General features: G+C 62.7%; 4 protein-coding genes across 9 annotated transcripts in view; 3 read left to right on the top strand and 1 right to left on the bottom strand.

Annotated features, from left to right (window-relative positions):
• ARHGAP39 (Rho GTPase activating protein 39) overlaps positions 1-4,990 on the top strand; it is a 109,369-nt gene extending 104,379 nt beyond the window's left edge. For both annotated transcript variants that reach the window (XM_030303567.1, XM_030303568.1), the window contains 5 exons: positions 353-426; positions 1,823-2,022; positions 2,770-2,861; positions 3,192-3,361; positions 3,447-4,990. In XM_030303567.1, coding sequence (XP_030159427.1) covers positions 353-426; positions 1,823-2,022; positions 2,770-2,861; positions 3,192-3,361; positions 3,447-3,641 — 731 coding nt within the window. In that variant the 3' untranslated portion in view covers positions 3,642-4,990. The remainder of the gene's footprint in view (positions 1-352; positions 427-1,822; positions 2,023-2,769; positions 2,862-3,191; positions 3,362-3,446) is intronic.
• A 744-nt stretch (positions 4,991-5,734) lies between these two features.
• On the top strand, positions 5,735-8,440 carry CF2H8orf82 (chromosome F2 C8orf82 homolog). Its single transcript, XM_030303669.1, has 3 exons — positions 5,735-5,923; positions 6,563-6,611; positions 6,869-8,440. Exons 1-3 carry the CDS (start codon positions 5,762-5,764, stop codon positions 7,312-7,314), a joined length of 657 nt encoding a protein of 218 aa, XP_030159529.1. The 5' UTR covers positions 5,735-5,761; the 3' UTR covers positions 7,315-8,440.
• Positions 7,726-12,565, top strand: LRRC24 (leucine rich repeat containing 24). Of its 2 annotated transcripts, none has more exons than XM_030303592.1 (5): positions 7,726-7,763; positions 9,728-10,063; positions 10,219-10,497; positions 10,661-10,829; positions 11,505-12,565. In XM_030303592.1, exons 2-5 carry the CDS (start codon positions 9,758-9,760, stop codon positions 12,431-12,433), a joined length of 1,683 nt encoding a protein of 560 aa, XP_030159452.1. In that variant the 5' UTR covers positions 7,726-7,763; positions 9,728-9,757; the 3' UTR covers positions 12,434-12,565. The 2 variants fall into 2 exon arrangements, with proteins under 2 accessions (XP_030159452.1, XP_030159450.1); XM_030303590.1 differs by lacking the exon at positions 7,726-7,763 and adding an exon at positions 8,539-9,152.
• A 387-nt stretch (positions 12,566-12,952) lies between these two features.
• Positions 12,953-16,963, bottom strand: LRRC14 (leucine rich repeat containing 14). 4 transcript variants are annotated; one of them, XM_030303627.1, is made up of 5 exons: positions 16,917-16,963; positions 16,372-16,508; positions 14,913-15,266; positions 14,147-14,731; positions 12,953-14,054 (listed from the first exon to the last, which is right to left on the bottom strand). In XM_030303627.1, exons 2-5 carry the CDS (start codon positions 16,374-16,376, stop codon positions 13,487-13,489), a joined length of 1,512 nt encoding a protein of 503 aa, XP_030159487.1. In that variant the 5' UTR covers positions 16,377-16,508; positions 16,917-16,963; the 3' UTR covers positions 12,953-13,486. The 4 variants fall into 4 exon arrangements, with proteins under 4 accessions (XP_030159487.1, XP_030159488.1, XP_030159491.1 ...); XM_030303628.1 differs by lacking the exon at positions 16,372-16,508 and having other exon boundaries at positions 16,917-16,942; XM_030303631.2 differs by lacking the exon at positions 16,917-16,963 and having other exon boundaries at positions 14,913-15,133; positions 16,372-16,784.
• Positions 16,964-17,117: the final 154 nt, after the last annotated feature.

Raw genomic sequence — 17,117 nt, forward strand, 5'->3', positions numbered from 1 at the left:
GCAAGGGGAGCATGGGTTTGGAGACCCCGGGGCCCAGGTCCTGCCCTGTCCTGCCTGTGACTCAGTGGGAATAAGTCTCATTCCCAGCCTGCCCTTCCTGGCCGTGAGGAAGTGTGGGTGGGCTGGCAGAGGAGTCTCCTCCCAAGCCTGGCTCCTTGAGGCGAGGGAGTCCCTCTGGCCTCTCGATGTGGGTTTCTGCTTTCAAGGACTTAGCCCAGAAAAGCGAGGACCCACTGGCCCGGGCCCCCAGGGCTCTTGCAGAAGCTGCCTCTCCTCACCCCTGCTGCTGCTTCTCTTGGCCTCTGTGCCCCGCACACCCACGCCCAGCCGACCAGAACCTGCTCTCTTCCAGGGGTGGCGATCAGCACATATGCCAAGTACTGCTACCACAAGCTGCAAAAGGCGGCCCTGACGGGGGCCAAAAAGGTACGAGCTCCCCCAGGACAGCCAGGCAGGGGTGGCAGGCTATGCTGGTGACACCCAGGCAGGGTCCAGAAGGAAGCCTTGGCAAGCCACCCCTCACATCCTACTGAGTGTCCCGCTCACCTTGAGCCCAGCCTGCACATTCGGCTTCGGGGTGGGGCGTGTGACAGTTAACAGCACAGAAAGTGCTCCAGGGAGCCTACCTAGGCAGGCAGCCGGGAAAGGCCTCGGGCAGGGGCTGCACCCCAAGTTGAGGAGCCACTGCAGGCAAAGGGATGTGTAGCTAGGCCAGGACATCAGGACACCGGCCCAAGTGAGGGTGGGACGCATTGCCGCAGCAGCACCAGCCGCCCCAGGCCTGTCGCCGTCATACTGGTGCTGGTGAGGGGCAGAGAAAGGCACAGCACGTGGGCAGGCTAAGAGACCACCCTTCCCAGAAGGGACCCTCCCACCCTGGCAGACTGCCTCTGGACCCAGGGGAGGCCCGGCCTTGGAATGCAGGGCGGGCTCAGAAGACGACCATGTGCCCCTTCACTCACACCAGGCCACCCACCTGGCCATGATGGTCCAAGAGCCCAGCCCCACCAGTGGTAGCTGTGCGGGTGGTCCCAGTAGTGTCCCCCCCCCCCCAGCCACTTCCCTGGCCCCCATTCTGCTGCTGGGGCCTCTTACTGCCTGGCAGAGCTGGACAGCCACACCCCTCCCACAACCTCTCATCTTCCCTGCCCTGAGCCCACATTTTGCGGCACCTGTAGAGGGGCCTCAGTCACGCCAAACATCTGGACTTTGTTCCCTGGTCTTAGGATTTGTGGCCATCTTCTCCCTTCTGTCCACTACCTCCTCCCTTTCAGCCTACCACCCCACCCCTACCCACGTAGCCCTCAGGGCCTCCTATGCCAGACCTTTCCCCAACTATTGAAGGCAGCTGTCCTGGAGCCTGGCTGTCCCTTCCCCCTCTCCCTTCGAATGCACTTCTGTAGTCCCGCCTCTAGAAGCTGCTGCCTGTGCCCACCTCAGGCTTTCCCCCCTCACCTCTACCCCAGGGTGGTCTCACATGGTCCAGGTCAGCCAGCCTGGACTTCCCACTGCCACAGGCAGCTCTCATTCCAGGAGTCCTTCCCCTCTTCCTCCTGTGTGACCAACAAGGGCCACCTAAAAATTTGGGACAGTGTAGATGGCCCAGCAGGTTGCCCCTCCCCCAGTGACTTGGGGACCAGGGAATTGCGGGTACCGCCAGCTCTGACTGGGCAGATGTCTGGAGTTACTGGGGATGAGAGGACAGGGGAGAAGGGAGGGTGGCCGAGCCAGAGGCAGCCCTGGGAGGAGTACAGGGCACAGGGAAGGCTGGGAGCAGGGCGGTGAGGCCACACTGAGACGGAGAGCTGGGCTATCTTGGCAGGGGCTGAAGAAGCCCAACGTGGAGGAGATCCGGCACGCCAAGAACGCTGTGTTCAGCCCATCCATGTTTGGCAGCGCACTGCAGGAGGTCATGAGCCTGCAGAAGGAGCGCTACCCTGACCGGCAGCTGCCCTGGGTACAGACACGTCTGTCCGAGGAGGTGCTAGCGCTCAACGGTGACCAGACAGAAGGCATCTTCAGGTGCCCCGCAACCTGGGCCCTGGGTGTGGGAGCCTCGGGTGGCTGCACTGTGTGTCAGGCAGGCAGGAACCATCAGGCACCAGGACCACTGGGCCTACCTCTTTGCTTCAGCCCTGGGTTTTGGGGTCCAGACCCATGCCCCTGCCCGGGAGTAGCCAGAGAGGCCCCCCACGGAGGCCGTCATCTGAAGGGGGGGAGGGACACCCTGGGGCAAATGGGCCACTAGGTAGCCTGGAGAGGCAGGGCAGGGCCCTGTCCTTAGGAAGCAAGTCAGAGAGTCGTCCCCTTGAATGGCAGCGCGCCTGACTTTAGGCAGGGGGGTCAGCCAGAGACCGTTCCTGAGCAGAAATGGCCACCAGGGTCCCAGAAGGCACTTGGACAGCAACCACAGGCAGAGCCAAAGACATGAGCCTAGAAAGACACAGCAGCAGCAAGCAGACTGCTCACCTGTGAATAGGGATGATAGCTCCTGCTCTGCGGGGGGAATGGCACGAGGCCCTCCACCCAAGCCCCCAGAGAACAGCTGGGGAGACAGGCCTGTGGGTTTGATCCTCGGCGGCCTCGGTGATAATGGCATCCGCACGGGGGTGGCTAGCAGAGTGGGGAGGGACAGCAGTCAGCATGCATGGGGTAGGAGCCCCAAGCCACCTCTCTCCCTGGTGGAAAAGAGGCCAGTCTAATGGGGAGGCGCCTGATCAAGGGCAAGACAGATTCCAACTCGGTGAGACTCACCCGTGTATTCCACAGAGTTCCTGGGGACATTGATGAAGTGAACGCCCTGAAGCTACAGGTAGACCAGTGGAAGGTGCCTACAGGCCTGGAGGACCCCCATGTCCCTGGTGAGCCCATTCCCCTAGGAGCTGGAGCGGGTCTGGGCCTTTGGAACAGTGTGGCTCCCGGTCCATTTCCAGCACAGACACGCCCTGCCCGTCAGAGTCTCCCCTGGGGCCTCCTTCCTGCAGCCCTCCTTCATTCCCTGCACAATCCCCCAGGCCTCCAGGGCCGGCCTGGGCAGCCTACCTGGGCTAGGTGGACTCTTTCCAGTCTGGTCACGCCACTTGCCTCCCCTCCCCGACACATCCCCTGCCTCGCCCTTGCTCCCACTACAGGGGTGCCTGCCCAGCAGGCTGGGCTGAGCCCTCCCCCTCCCCCCTGCCCTGTGTCTGTAGCGTCGCTGCTGAAGCTGTGGTATCGGGAGCTGGAAGAGCCCCTGATCCCGCACGAGTTCTACGAGCAGTGCATCGCACATTACGAGAGCCCTGAGGCCGCCGTGGCCGTGGTGCACGCGCTGCCCCGCATCAACCGCCTGGTGCTGTGCTACCTCATCCGCTTCCTTCAGGTACTCGGTGGGGCACTCCCACCCCCCCCCACCCCCCCAGCACTCAACACGCCGGCCTGGGCCCACCCTCCTCTCCCTTCCGCAGGTGTTCGTGCAGCCAGCCAACGTGGCCATCACCAAGATGGATGTCAGCAACCTGGCCATGGTCATGGCACCCAACTGCCTGCGCTGCCGGTCAGACGACCCGCGCGTCATCTTCGAGAACACTCGCAAGGAGATGTCATTCCTACGCGTGCTCATCCAGCACCTGGACACCAGCTTCATGGAGGGCGTGCTATAGCACGTGGGTCCCAAGGACCAAGGATGGGGACAGAGCCGACGACGCTCGGGTGTGCGCCCGGGCAGGCGAGCACGCCGGGAGGGGGGAGGGAACGCCCCAGCCGCGGAGGCAGCATGCCAGGCCCCGCCCATGCCCGCCCCAGCCCTGGAAGCCCCCAGCTCTCCCACCCAGGCCCCGGGCCTGAGGTCGCAGCCAGGGCAGAGGGGTTGTGGGAAGGGCGTCTCTGTCCGCACACCCCCCCCTCCCACCCCGCTGCCTCGTGGCCAGTTCTGTGGGCACCGCCCCGCCCACCACCGGCCGGTCAGCCCCGAGAAAGTGCCTTCTGTTTCCTGGAGCCAAGTGACACTGCCCCTCCCGGCCGGCCCGAGAGCACATGCCACCCTCCCCTGGAGCTGGGGCTCCTGCGCTCAGCCTGGCCCTGGCCTGGACCCTGCCCGGCTGCCCCTCTTTCCTCTGCCCCTCCCCGGTTCCCCTCTGTTTCCTTCCTGGCCTGCAGCCTCCTCCTGCCCCCTGCCACCTGTGGCCTCCAATGTGGAGACCGCGGGAATTTGGGGGCCCCAGGGCACTGGGCTGTCCCATCACCAGAGCAGGGCCTGGCAGACTCTCTCTGGGTAGGGAGGGGCCCCCAAACCAAAGTCCTCTGGGGTCGGGGGCAGGGTTGAGCAGGCATTCTTGGGGCAGGGTGGGGGTGGGGGGCAAGAGTATTTTTTTCTTCGTGTAACTATAAATTCAGAATCTATCCAGCACACCAACCCGCCTGTGTATAGAGATATAGAGGGAAAGATATAAGAACTAAATTTGCTAATGACATAGTTTTAACCCAAATGCTATTTATCTCTGAGCCGTCCTAGCCTGTCCTCTGCAGAGCAAGTTGATCTCACTCCTTCATTTTCTTCGCCACTTTCTTGGCTCCTGACCAAAAACCAAACCCTGCCCCATCCCCATCTGGGACCTGCAGTAGAAGAGAGGGAAGGAACCCCAAGCTGGGGAACCAGGGAGCGCCCAGGAGTGCCCTTCCTCAAGGCCAGAGCTGCGGTTAGGAAGTACCTAGACTCTCAGTTTGTACATTTTCCATTTTGGAATTTTGAGTTCCAATTGTAAAACTTAATTTCTCCCCAGTTTATATATATATACATATATATATATATATATTTTTTAGAGTTGAGTTTTTATTTATTAAAAACAAAAAAGCCCAGCCCTGCCGTGGCCCGGGTGTTCCCTGAGGTAGCGTCCTCAGTCGGGTGGTCTCCGGGCCTGGGGTGGGTGGCCCGGCCACAGACTCTGGCTCTGACGCATGGACTCAAGAGGTGACAACACTTTGTGTGAATAAAATACATACGGACACTTGAGAGCCATGGTCACTTTCTGTCGACTCCTGTTCTTCCAGTCGCAGCAGGGCTGCAGGGGGCTGGTTTGGGGGTTGGGCAGCCCACCACATAAGCCAGACTGTGGGCTGGCACAGTCACCTGTGTGGACAGACCAGAGGAGAGTGCGGGGGGGGGGGGGGGGGCGGCAGCGGTGGGCTGCAAACAAGGCTGGTTCCTGGGAATGAGGGCCAGGAGGAGGCACCAGGTGGGTGTTGGGCCGCCCTGCGCCTTCTGAGGCCCCCGGGGTATGTCTCTTGACCTCTTTATAAAGGCCTGTCTGCGCGGGGAGTGGGCTTTTTGCGACCCTCCCTACCCTCAATCTGCCATAGACGGCTAGGCAGTGTTGATTCCGAAGCTGCTTGAACACGCAGACTCCGCCCCACCAAGCTGACTTTCTGAGCGGTAGGCCGAGAGGCAAGTGCCGGCGGTCGGCCCCCGAGGGCAGAGGGACAGGGACAGAACCTGCACTCCCGCCAGGGCCCCGTTCCCAGTCCGTCTCGCGTGCGCACCCCGCCGGCAGGCGGTCTCTTCCCCCCCACCCCGGCGGGATGGCAGGACGGGCCGCTCCCGCAGGCCAGAGAATCAACAGCGTCGGGGCTGCCCACGGCCCTGGAATCCCGCGCGATCCGGGAAAGCGAGCTCCGCGACAGCTGCCGGAACCAAAGTGTGAGGCCGCGGAGTCGCGGGGAGGAAGCCTGTTCACGCAGCGCCAGTCCCGCGTGACCCGCGCGCCGCTTCCGGTGCGGGAGGAAGATGTGGAGGGCGTGCAGGGCGCTGCGGCCCTGCGCCGTGGTCTTGGCGCGGTCCCCGGGGACCCGGGCCTGCGGCGGGGGCGGGGGCGTCCCCTACACGCAGGGCCAGACCCCAGAGCCCCAGACGCGAGAGTATTTTTATTATGTGGATCATCAGGGCCAGGTGGGCCGGGAGCGTGGCCGGAGAGGTGGGGCCAGAGAGGGGGCGCCTGTGAGAGGGGCGGGGCCGGATGGGTGGGCGGGGTCTCTAAAGAATGAGAACTTGACTGCTGAGGTGGGACCGAGAGGTGGACCGCCTGGGGCGCCCGGTCTCAGCCCGAGACGGGTCGACCCCCGCCCCGCCCCCCCCAGCAGCCAACCTGCCACAAGTTGCTGCGTCTCGTGCGCTCTGCATCCCCAGATCCTGCCCGACCCTGTGACCCCCAGCTTCGGGTCGCCCTGCCTGTTTTGCAAGCCCTGGCAGAGGAATCATCCAGCATATCCGGGAGGAAGCAGGTCCGGGAGCCTCCGCGGAGGAGGTGGCACATCTGATTAGAAACTTTTAAGGAGGAAGGGAGAGGTACAGGGAGGACATGGCAACTCAGGAACCCGCACGGCCCGGAGTGCGGGATAGATGCAGGAATGTTGGCAGGGTCCTCAAGTTTACTTTCCACTCGCCTCCCTGCACACGGCGTGCACAGGAGCGCAAGGAGAGTGGACACTGGCCCCGGCTCAGGCCTGCCCAAGCCTCCCCGCCCTGGGGCCGACTCTGTCGGGCTTCCAGTTGGGACTCATGGGCCACGGCCTGCCCCTCTGTCTGCAGCTTTTCCTGGATGACTCCAAAATGAAGAACTTCATCACCTGCTTCAAAGGTACCGGTGCAACTTCTTCCCCACCTTTCTTCTCCCTTCGGCAAGGCTCTGCTCCCCAGCCTGCCGACTGGCCCGTCCGAAGCAGAGGACTGGGCATCCTGGGCTCATGAGCCCTGCTATCTAGAGTGAGGCCAAGGTGGTGTGCCCACATCCGGCGCCAGCCCGTGGCGTTGCCCAGGGCGCGCCGATTGCCTGGGGAAGTAGGGCCGCGGGTAGGGTAGCGTGGCATGGTAAGCAACCGTGTCCTTCTCCTCCAGACCCACAGTTCCTGGTCACCTTCTTCTCCCGCCTGAGACCCAACCACAGCGGTCGCTACGAGGCCTCTTTCCCCTTCCTCTCGCCCTGCGGCAGAGAGCGCAATTTCCTGCGCTGCGAAGACCGGCCGGTGGTCTTCACGCACCTGCTGGCCTCGGGCTCCGGGCCCCCGCGTCTCTCCTATTGCGGCGGCGGTGAGGCCCTGGCCGTGCCCTTCGAGCCGGCGCGTCTGCTGCCTCTGGCCGCCAACGGCCGCCTCTACCACCCCGCGCCAGCGCGAGCGGGCGGCGTGGGTCTGGTGCGCTCCGCCCTAGCCTTCGAGCTTAGCGCCTGCTTCGAGTACCCGCCCGGCGCGCCCGCGCTGCCCTCACACGTGCGCTGGCAAGGCCGCCGCCTCGCCCTCACCATGGACCTGGCCCCGCTGCTGCTCACCGCCTCGCGGCCCTGAGCCGCAGGCAGGAAGGCTGGCGGCCGCTGGTGCCCCTGGCCCCGCCGAGGTCCCGCCCTCTCTCCCCTCACCGCTGTGGCCCGGGCCGCGCATCGCTGCGCACGCGCCACCGAAAGAGCGCGCCGGCCGAATGCGCGTGCGCGGCAGAGGTGCACCGCGGCCCCGTGGTGCTCGGCGCTGTCCGAGGTGCTGCCGCGGCTTCGAACGCGAGGAGGGGCGGGGTCGCGGGCCCTTCTACTTTCCCCCCCTCCCCCACCCCCAACACCTCGGGCCTGGGGCGTCCTTTGGTTCGGCCCTCGCCTACAGGGGCAGGCCCCGGCGGCGCGGCTGGAGGCGCAGGGGCTCCAGTACGCGTGCGCGAGCGGCGTCCGCCCCTCCCCCGCCCTGCACTGCTCGGTGGGCCTGGGCGCCTCGGGCTCAGCGGGGGAGCCGCGCCGCGGGAGCGTCAGGTGAGGGGGCGCCCGACCCGAGGTCAGTGGGCATGGGGGTGGGATCGGGGGCCTTCCCGGCTATGTCCCCAGCGCGCATCGAGAAGGGGAGGCGACCTGGCGGGGACCACGCCCTGCCCTGAACTGGCCCGGGACAGACCCAGCTGGAGGGGATGCAGGTGACACCATGGGGGATCGAGGCACGCGACTTGGGCTTCGCACTGCTCCCGAGGGGGTCGCAGGGTTTCCTCGCCGCTCCAGTCTCCGCACAGATGGGTGCCCTGGAGACGGTAACAGCCATCGCAGAATCCTGTGTGTGACGCCCCGCCCCCTGCCCAACCGGATTAGAGGGCTGTCCGCTGGGTAAAAGGATTTCTGGGCTGGCCTCCTCTGCTCTTCCCGCCTGGGCCCCCATCCCTGCTCAGGCCGGCCCTTTTATTCCAATCAGCGTCTAGGGGGTGTCCCTGTGAACAGTGCCTTGAATCCTGAGGAGGAAGCCAAGAAGCCCCTCTACTTAGGAGGACTGGCTGCTGGAGCCTGATTGGGCAAGACCTGAACCAGCCCTTATGCTCAGGGAAGTGGATCCCAGGAGCCCAGAGTATGCCTTTAGATTCTTGGGCTTCACGCACATCCTGAGACACCTGGGAACTGACTCTGCCTGGGCCAAAGCTATTCCATTAAAACTTTTGCTGTGCCTACCTCATTTCTAGTGACTTTAAATAATCACATGAGTTACAATTTAGAGCAAGATTCGAACAGACATCAAGGGCACTTGGTCCCTTTCCACATGACTCACTCTTGCTAGCAGAGAGACTTGGAAAACAGGCAGTTATTCAGAGTGTGGACCATTTGAGGAAGGGCTGGAGGCTGCATCACAGCACACCCTCAGCTTTGCTGTCCCTGGCTCCAGACTAGCTGGCTTCTCAGCCCATGTCCCCACCTTGAAAACTGGACTCACTGTGCCTGGAACTAGACACAGGTCTTCCCATCTTTATAGGATCACCGGTTCATGTGCATAAATCCCCAACACACTATATATTCCTTTACCATCCAGGAGGTCACTGCTCCCAGAGCCCACTTGGGAACTATCCTAGAAACCCAGTTGGTGGCCCAAGGCCCCAACCCAGCTGTTCCAGGGCCCTTCCTACTCCCCAAAACAGAAGCACTTTTCTGGGAAACAGCAGAGAGAACGTAGGCCATGGCTTGTGAACTGACTTTCCTATTGTGTATCACATCCCCCAATTGTCTAACAAGTTCCTGAGAATTAACCCTAATTCTGTCTAAGCTGTTCCACCCACCCTCACCCCCACAAGGGCTTGGGCAGGAGCTGGCCAAGCTATGCTTGCATTTTCCTGTGGCTGGTGGCTCCCAGGATCAGTTCTACCCATGTTTCCCATCAACATACATCAGGTGGGTCCCAGGGTCAGGAGACAGAGCATGAGTTCTAAGGATAAAAGGACTAGACTTAATGCTGGGTCAGGGTCAGGTGAAGACAAGGACACGTGGTGTGGGGCCTTGGGCTTCGTCTTGGGGGCACAAGACTTCTGCCCTGGGCTCTGCTTTTGGACGTCTCCATGTGGACAAGGAGAAATGTCTTCCTAGAGCCTCTTCCCCTTCTAGCCTGCACTTGGGTAACTGGGTCCTGGGCTTCACCACCTACATGTTCCCAAGCCCACACTTTGCACCAGCCTCTTGTACCTTAGAGTCAAGGAGTGGCTAATTGCTAGAAAGTAGAGACGCCCACATGCATGAGTGCAAAATCCCTTACGGTGCCAGATGGAAATAGATGGGAAGAGAAGGGGGCTGGGGTGGTGTTGGCTCTCCCCACATGGCCAGTGTGGTAAGACTAAGAACTCTGGAAATTCTAAATTGGAACCTGATGCTCCAAATCTTCATGACTGTGTTTTTGCAAAGGAAAAAAACCAACTTTTTTGTTTCTTGTTTTTGTTTTTATCGGTTGCTTGAACTGATTTATAACTTTTCAGAAATTAGACACAGGGTGTGGGCCTCCATCCATGTTCTTCGCTGGCTCTCAAGTGTTAGGGGCAGGCCTGCCAACCTGTGTTCCAGGAGGCACATCACATCCAGGGTGGACTATAAGGAGGCCCGTCAGGAGGTTGCAGCTTCGTGGTCCGCGGCCGGTCCCGCGGGAGATGGCCCCGGGGGCGCCCACATTGCTGCTGCTGTGGCTGCTGTGGTTCCCTGGCTTCCCGCCCCGCGCTGTCGGCTGCCCAGCCGCCTGCCGCTGCTACAGCGCCACGGTGGAGTGCGGCGCCCTGCGGCTTCGCGTCGTCCCGCCCGGAATCCCACCCGGGACGCAGGTGGGCACCGCTTGGGGCCACTGGGCCGCGGGCTAGAGGCGCCCGCGACACGGAGGGAGGGGTGTGTGAATGTCCCCGTGGGTGCTGGAGAGCCCCAGGGGAGGGAGACTCCCTCAGCAGGGTAAACACCCTCCCACCCTCCCTCCGGCCCGCAGACGCTGTTCCTGCAGGACAACAGCATCGCGCGCCTGGAACCGGGCGTACTGGCGCCTCTCGCCGCCCTGCGCCGTCTCTACCTGCACAATAACAGCCTGCGCGCCCTGGAGCCAGGCGTCTTCCGCGCGCAGTCACGCCTGCTAGAGCTAGCGCTCACCGGCAACCGGCTACGCGGCTTGCGAGTTGGCGCTTTCGCGGGCCTGGCCCAGCTGCGTGCACTCTACCTGGCTGGTAACCAGCTAGTGCAGCTGCTGGATTTCACCTTCCTGCACCTACCGGTGAGGGGGGAAGGTGGGCAAGGGCAAGGGTCCTCCGATACCTCCACCTGCCCTGCGGGGCTAGAGCAGTGAAAGGGAGAAAAGTTAACCCAGGTTAGCTCCGTAAGAAGGGGACCTGGCCGCCAGGGCCCCTTCCCCTGATGATGTGCTGTCCTTCCCTCAGCGACTGCAGGAGCTGCACCTGCAGGAAAACAGCATTGAGCTGCTGGAGGACCAGGCCCTGGCTGGGCTTTCCTCACTAGCACTGCTGGACCTCAGCAGGAACCAACTGGGCACCATCAGTCGTGAGGCCCTACAGCCCCTGGCCAGCCTGCAGGTCCTGCGCCTCACAGGTACCTCCTGGGGAAGGTTCTCATGCCAGGGTATCTTCCTCGGCCACAGTGGTGGCAGTGGGAAGCAGGCCCAGGTGTGGAGTGGGCTTTGATGGCAGTGGCTCTGAATCCCAGACCATCCAGGAGCGCTCTGGAAGGTCATACCATCACCTGGACCCATGGGCGGCTGATAGGAATGGGAGTGCTGGAAGGGGCACAGCTCAGGGACTTGGCCTAAGGATTAAGACAGAAAAGGTAGAAATCCTCTGCTGAGGGACTGGACACTCGGGAGCTATGGGGGGGACAGACAGAAACTGGAAAGACGAAACTAGGGCTGGCATTTCCAGGACACAGCACCTGAGGACGAGGCTGACAGGATTGGCGAGGTCTCAGTGCTGTGGGATGCCTTTGGGGACACCGACTATCCACCCAAGTAACGGGACTTGCTGCAGGGAGAGACTTCAAAGGAGCAGAGGCTTTCTTAGAAATTAGTGAACTGGACCACGCAGCACAGAACTGCAGGGGGAGGGAAGAGCTTGCCCACACTCCAGGGAGCTTGAGGTCAGAGAAGAGGTGGCAGGGGCCCCTCTCCGGGAGGTGGGAAAGGGGTTCCGGTTCTGGCCAGCAGAAGCCCAACTGCACAGGTTGTTCTGGGACCATTCCTGAGCTACCCGTCCGCCACTGCTCTGCCCACAGAGAACCCATGGCGCTGTGACTGTGCCCTGCACTGGCTGGGAGCATGGATCAAGGAAGGGGGCCAGCGGCTGCTCAGCTCCAGGGACAAGAACATCATGTGTGCAGAGCCCCCGCGCCTGGCACTTCAAAGTCTCCTGGACATATCTGGCAGTAGCCTCATCTGCATCCCGCCCTCTGTACACGTGGAGCCGCTGGAGGTGACGGCCAACCTGGGTGAGGACCTGCGCGTTGCCTGCCAGGCTTCCGGCTACCCGCAGCCCCTGGTGACCTGGAGAAAGGTGGCCCAGCCTCGTGAAGGGCAGCCACGGGCCCAGATCCAGCCAGAAGGCGGGGCACCGCGCCCAGGCGGGCCCGGCGCCTCTGACACGGGCAGCGGCATGCTCTTCCTCACCAACATCACCCTGGCCCACGCTGGAAAGTACGAGTGCGAGGCTTCCAACGCCGGCGGCGCCGCCCGCGTGCCCTTCCAGCTCCTGGTCAACCTGTCCCAGCAGCAGCAGCTGCAGCTGGCGCCCCCGCCGCCTCCGGCCGCCGGCCCCGTCAGCCACGAGCCCCTGCAAGAGGCCGGCAGCATGGCCTTCCGCGCCCTGGGCCTGGCCACCCAGACGGCCATCGCGGGCGCCATCGCGCTCCTTACGCTCACGGCGCTGCTGCTGGCGACCATGATCTGCCGCCGGCGGCGCAAGAGAAAAAAGGCGCCGGGACTGCCGGGGGAGGGCGCGCTGTTCGTCAACGACTATTCGGACGGGCCCTGCACCTTCGCGCAGCTCGAGGAGCTCCGCGACGAGCGAGGCCACGAGATGTTCGTCATCGACCGTTCCAAGCCACTCTTCGCCGAGGGCCCGACGGAGGCTGCCGATGGCGCAGCAACCGGGCCGGCGCAGGGCCTCCCGCTGCAGCCGCCGGCAGCCTACGAGATCCACTGCTGAAGAGTGCGGCCCAGAGGGGCGGGCGGGCGGGCGGGCGCTCGCTGATGACGTAGTCTTCGCGGATTGGCAGGCCCGCGGGCTCGCCCCGCGCATGCTCCAGCGCAGTCAGTAAAGGGTAAAAGCTGCGCAGTGTGCGGCGAGCCATGTGTGGGATCTGGGGGCCCGAGGGCGGGGCGCAGGCACCTGCGGACCCCTAGCTCTGCGGACAGAATCCCTAAGGCGTCAAGGGACGGTGGCCGAGGAGGCTCCCCACGGCCCTACCGAAGCCCTCCAGAAAAGATCCCTCCAGCATCACCCTAATCGCTAGCTCTGCAGGTCCGGCCACTGGCCCGCCAGCCTGCTGGAGGACCTGGGGCCTCCCCAAGGTGGGAGAGGCGAAGGGCTGTGGAGGTGCCCAGGAAAGGGGGGAGGGGGACAGCAGACCGAAAGACAGCTGTTACCCAGTGGCTACGCTGGAGGGGACAGCAGAGCCAGTGACATGTCATTCTGACCAGTTAGGACAGAAAAAAACACCACAAATTTAAGTTCCAAACACACTGCACATTTGTACCTTAATGACACCCGCTGGCTCCAAAGCCCAGCCAGGTTGTCTCCCGGGTGCCAGGGCAGAGAGAACCATGAAAGGCTCCAGTGCGTGGGGACCCAACCCACCTTGAAGCAGGTCCCTGTTCCAGCTTCAACCCCAGAGCAGTCTGTTCTTGGGAAGGGCCCAGACAGAACACCCTCTCTCAGCTCACAGCTGGGACCCCAGAAACATTCCAAAGAGAGGACCAGGACACCAGAGGGCAGCCAAGTGCACCCAAACCAAGCCTGGCCTTAACAGGCCTGGAATCCAGCCCTTAAGCCCACAGTCAGCCAGTCAGGGGAACAGGTACAGGGCAAAACCTCGCAAGGTGCTCCACCAAGCATCGGAAGGCTGCGAGAGCCCAAGAGCAAGGAAACCAGAGACCAGTGACTCCGTGTCAGGCCTCCAACAGGGTCCCAGCAAAGGCTCTGTCTACCTAAGGCAGGGAGGGGTCTCCAGCAGCCCTGAACACCAGGACAGCCTAGAGGTCATAGACTGAAGTAGTCTGCGGCCAGGCGCCCATAAATGTCAGTGGTCCAGAGCACATGAGCACGACCTGAGGCCAGTAGCAGCTGGTGCAACTCCGCCTCCACACGAGCAAACTTCTCCTCATTGATGGAAGCTTCCAGCAGGACAGAAGCAGGCGGTGGCCAGGGCAAACCCTCATAGCAGTCCACAGGGAAGGGGTGCACCACCGTGCGTAGCTCAGCCTGCACTACCGAATCCCGTAGGAGCTCCTTGAGGCCCGCCATGGACAGTGGGTTGCCATAGAGACCGAGGTAGCGGAGGCTGGTACAGCGCGTCAACACAGGGAGCGTGGCCAGCAGCTGGGTATCAGCAAGCTGGCACTCAGTCAGCTCAAGGTGTAGCAGTGTGGCTGCTGCTGCCTGCAGCAGACCCTGGAAAGGCTCCAGCTGGCTGCCGGACAGGTCATTGCCACTAAGGTCCAACTTCTTGAGGTGGACAGCATGGGGGCTCCGTGCCAGGAAGCGCAGATCCTCGGGCAGCAGGGCACAGAAGGCCAGCTCCAGGCTCTCCAAGGGACTCTGCAGGGTGCTATAATAGGGGACACAGGTCACAACCAAGTAGGACCAGGGCAGGGTCTCGGAAGAGGGGGAAAGGACAGGGCAATAGTGGGGCTTGCTCACCTGAGCAGCTGGTCCAGCCGCCCCGAGAGAAGAGAGGAGCCCATGCTGAGCTCCCGCAGACAAGTGAAGCGGCCCATCTGGGCCAGGAAGTAGCGAAAGTTGTCCTCGCCGTCCACAGAGGGCTGCCTCGAGTCCCCATGCACATAGTGCAGCCGCAGGCTGGCCAGGTGCTGGAATCGGGCCACATGTGGGATGATAACAGACAGGCCACGCAGGCCCAAGTTGTTAAAGCGCAGGTCCACACGGCGCAGGCAGCCCGCATCCAGCAGCTGCAGCAAAGCCACAGTGTTGCGCATGGGCAGGTCCTCAGCCCGCAGGTCCCGGCAGCAGAGCCGCAGGGGACTGCCCACACTGCTCCGGAGTGCCTCCCGCAGGAACGAGTAAGAGGCCCGGTTCACCCGCAGGTCCACACGAACCTCCACAGGAATGGGGGCTGGCCCAGGATCCGCAGTCCCGCCCTGCTGCTGTGCTATGCAGGTGCGGGCCACAGCTGCTGTGCAGTCCCACATGCTCATGGTGCCAGGGTCCTGCTCCACGCCGTCATCCAGTAGGCCCGTCATGTCCAGCACCCGCAGGGCATGCTTCCTGGGAGCACGGGTAGGCTGAAGCAGGAGACAAGGAAGCAGAACCCACACCCACTCCCAGCCACCTTGGGACAGAAGCCACATGCCTGTTTCCGCACTGAGCTCTCGCACTCGCCTGGAACCTCAGGGGGGAACCCTCTCTGCACCCCCCAGGCCTGAGAGCCCCTCGGGTGCACCCATACCTGCAGAGAGGCTGTGTGCCAGCCTCGGTCTCTGGGGTGTGGAGCCGGGCTGTCAGCCCCAGGATCACAGCCTGCATGCTCTCTGTGCTGGGGCGCTCTTGCAGCAAGGCCCGGCTGCAGTGAGCACATTCCTGCAGCAGCTGCTGGAAGCTGAGCAGCGGGAAGGGCCACGTGTGCACCAGCTCGCGAAGCACAACAGTCTTCTTGTCCATGAAGGCCACCTTGAACAGCAGGGGGAAGAGCTCTCGAGGCAGCAGGGGTAGGGCCTGGCAGGCAGCTGGCTGACACTGGAGCACCTGCCGCGTGCTCAGGAACACAAGCGTGTGCATGGCGCCGGGCCAGGCAGGAAGCCACCTGCAGGGAAGGGCCCTTCAGCGGGGAGGACAGACCCCAGGCCGCCGCCCGGCCACAGCCTCCTCCATCGCTGGTAGTGGGAAAACCCAGCGTGGTGCTTAGCACAGAGCTGGCACTCCATGGAGGACCGTGGCACCAAAAAGCAAGTGCTAGGTGCCTGACAATGGGTTGAACTGAATGAAAATAGGAACGGGGCCACCCCCCCGGTTCCCTACTTCCAGAAGCATGGTGCCTCTTTAGGAAAACTTAGCCATCAAACGGTACATAAATAGCACAACACCAAAAATGACCACTGGCCTGGGTGTGCTTTTGATGACTGTTGCTCTGCAGGACCCCCCCCCCCAACATCTGTACTTCAGACCTCACAAAGCTGCTTATCAGAGATCCTCTTTTCTTCAAAACTAGAATAAAGCTCACAAAGCACACAAACACTTGAGGGGCTAAGATACTCCCGAGGGGCGGGAACCTGCCCCACCCTCCTCCAGCTCTTGCAGGTGGTCCTTGGACAGGAACTGGAAGCACTGACGCAGCTTAATAAATACCAGCATAGGTAAAAAGAACAGGGACCCAGGGAACATTGTGTCCAGACAGCCTGAGTAACCCAAGCCTTCAGCATGACCCTCAGTCCTAACTACTATGGTCCAGTAGTACTGCCAAGCATGGAGATCTTTGCAGACTTACAGAAAAACAGAAAGCAAACCTCATCCACCAAAGTCTTTGTCACCTGTCTAAACATCTCCCTTTTCCCTAAAAAACCACAGTGACTCTCACACCTATAGGATTCATAAGACCCCAGTCCAGGAATTGTTCAGATGGGCACAGGCAGCAGCAGAAAGCGCATCCAAGTTAACAAGAGGCATATAAAAAAGGCCTGGGACCCCGGGGGGTACCTGGATATCAGCCCTGTTACTGACTTCAGCAGCAGTAACAGCCAGTGGACTCTCAGCGGGCCAAACATCTCATCCTCAAAACTGCTTCCCAGTCATCCCCCCAGAAACAGATTAGAAAACTAAGCCCTAAATCTTGCCCGGCCAAGGTCACAGCCTGGGCGATGAGCTCGGGGAAGAGGGAGCAGTCGGGCCCCAGAGTCCCTGTTCTTCCGGACCTCATACACAACGAAAGTCCTTAGGGCACTGGTTCTTGAGAAGCCCCGAACGTCAACCCTCGGCCTTGCTCTGCCTGTAGACAATTCTCGCGAGGACGACTCATACCTCGCTGTGACAGGACAGACCAACCGAGCACCTGTCACGAGAGGAAACGAAAGCAGCCAGTGTGGTCACCATGGGAGGAGCCTCTTGTGTGGTGGCCGCCGCCCCCTCCCGCCGGCCCGCGGCTCCCGGCGTTTGCCCCAAGACGCCCCCCGCCCGGCTCCTCCCGGGCTCGAGCCGAGGGACACCATCAGTGCGACGGCCTCCGCCTCCCGGACGGGATATGCCCCTCGAAGCCGGTGCGTCGCCCCCCGGGGCCCGAGGTCGCTCTGCCCGACGCGGGGCTCCAGATCCTTCCCCACCCCGCAAACGAACCGCCCGACTCCCGCTCCCGCCTCCCGGGCGGCGCCCGCCCCGAGCACCCGCGCCTGCTTCGTGCAGCCAGGGAGGGCCGGGGGCGCACGCCGCCCCGCTCCATCCCCAGCCGGCCGCCCGCGCTCACCGGCCCCACAGCCGCTACGACCGCCACCGGCCCCGCCTCACGGTCCGCCGCGCCCCGCCCAGCGCCTCCGCGCACCGCGATGACGTAGCCACCACCCATTGGTCTTCCCATGAGGGTCCCACTGATTGGCTGCCCCGGAGGAGGCTGCCCAGACGCCCCGCCTCCGACCCTGCGGGACGCCCCCATTGGCTGGCGGCCGGC

Source organism: Lynx canadensis, chromosome F2 (assembly GCF_007474595.2).
Source record: "Lynx canadensis isolate LIC74 chromosome F2, mLynCan4.pri.v2, whole genome shotgun sequence".
Classification (NCBI taxonomy): domain Eukaryota; kingdom Metazoa; phylum Chordata; class Mammalia; order Carnivora; family Felidae; genus Lynx; species Lynx canadensis.

Coding starts and splice junctions, on each gene's coding strand:
- CF2H8orf82 (XM_030303669.1), top strand. CDS start 5,762: ATGTGGAGGGCGTGCAGGGCGCTGCGGCCCTGCGCCGTGGTCTTGGCG. Junction 5,924..6,562: donor ATGTGGATCATCAGGGCCAG/GTGGGCCGGGAG, acceptor CTCTGTCTGCAG/CTTTTCCTGGATGACTCCAA. Junction 6,612..6,868: donor CTTCATCACCTGCTTCAAAG/GTACCGGTGCAA, acceptor CTTCTCCTCCAG/ACCCACAGTTCCTGGTCACC.
- LRRC24 (XM_030303590.1), top strand. CDS start 9,081: ATGCTTGCATTTTCCTGTGGCTGGTGGCTCCCAGGATCAGTTCTACCC. Junction 10,498..10,660: donor TCACCTTCCTGCACCTACCG/GTGAGGGGGGAA, acceptor TCCTTCCCTCAG/CGACTGCAGGAGCTGCACCT. Junction 10,830..11,504: donor GCAGGTCCTGCGCCTCACAG/GTACCTCCTGGG, acceptor CTCTGCCCACAG/AGAACCCATGGCGCTGTGAC.
- LRRC14 (XM_030303627.1), bottom strand. Junction 14,732..14,912: donor GGCACACAGCCTCTCTGCAG/GTATGGGTGCAC, acceptor CCGTGCTCCCAG/GAAGCATGCCCTGCGGGTGC. Junction 14,055..14,146: donor CGGCTGGACCAGCTGCTCAG/GTGAGCAAGCCC, acceptor CCCCTATTATAG/CACCCTGCAGAGTCCCTTGG.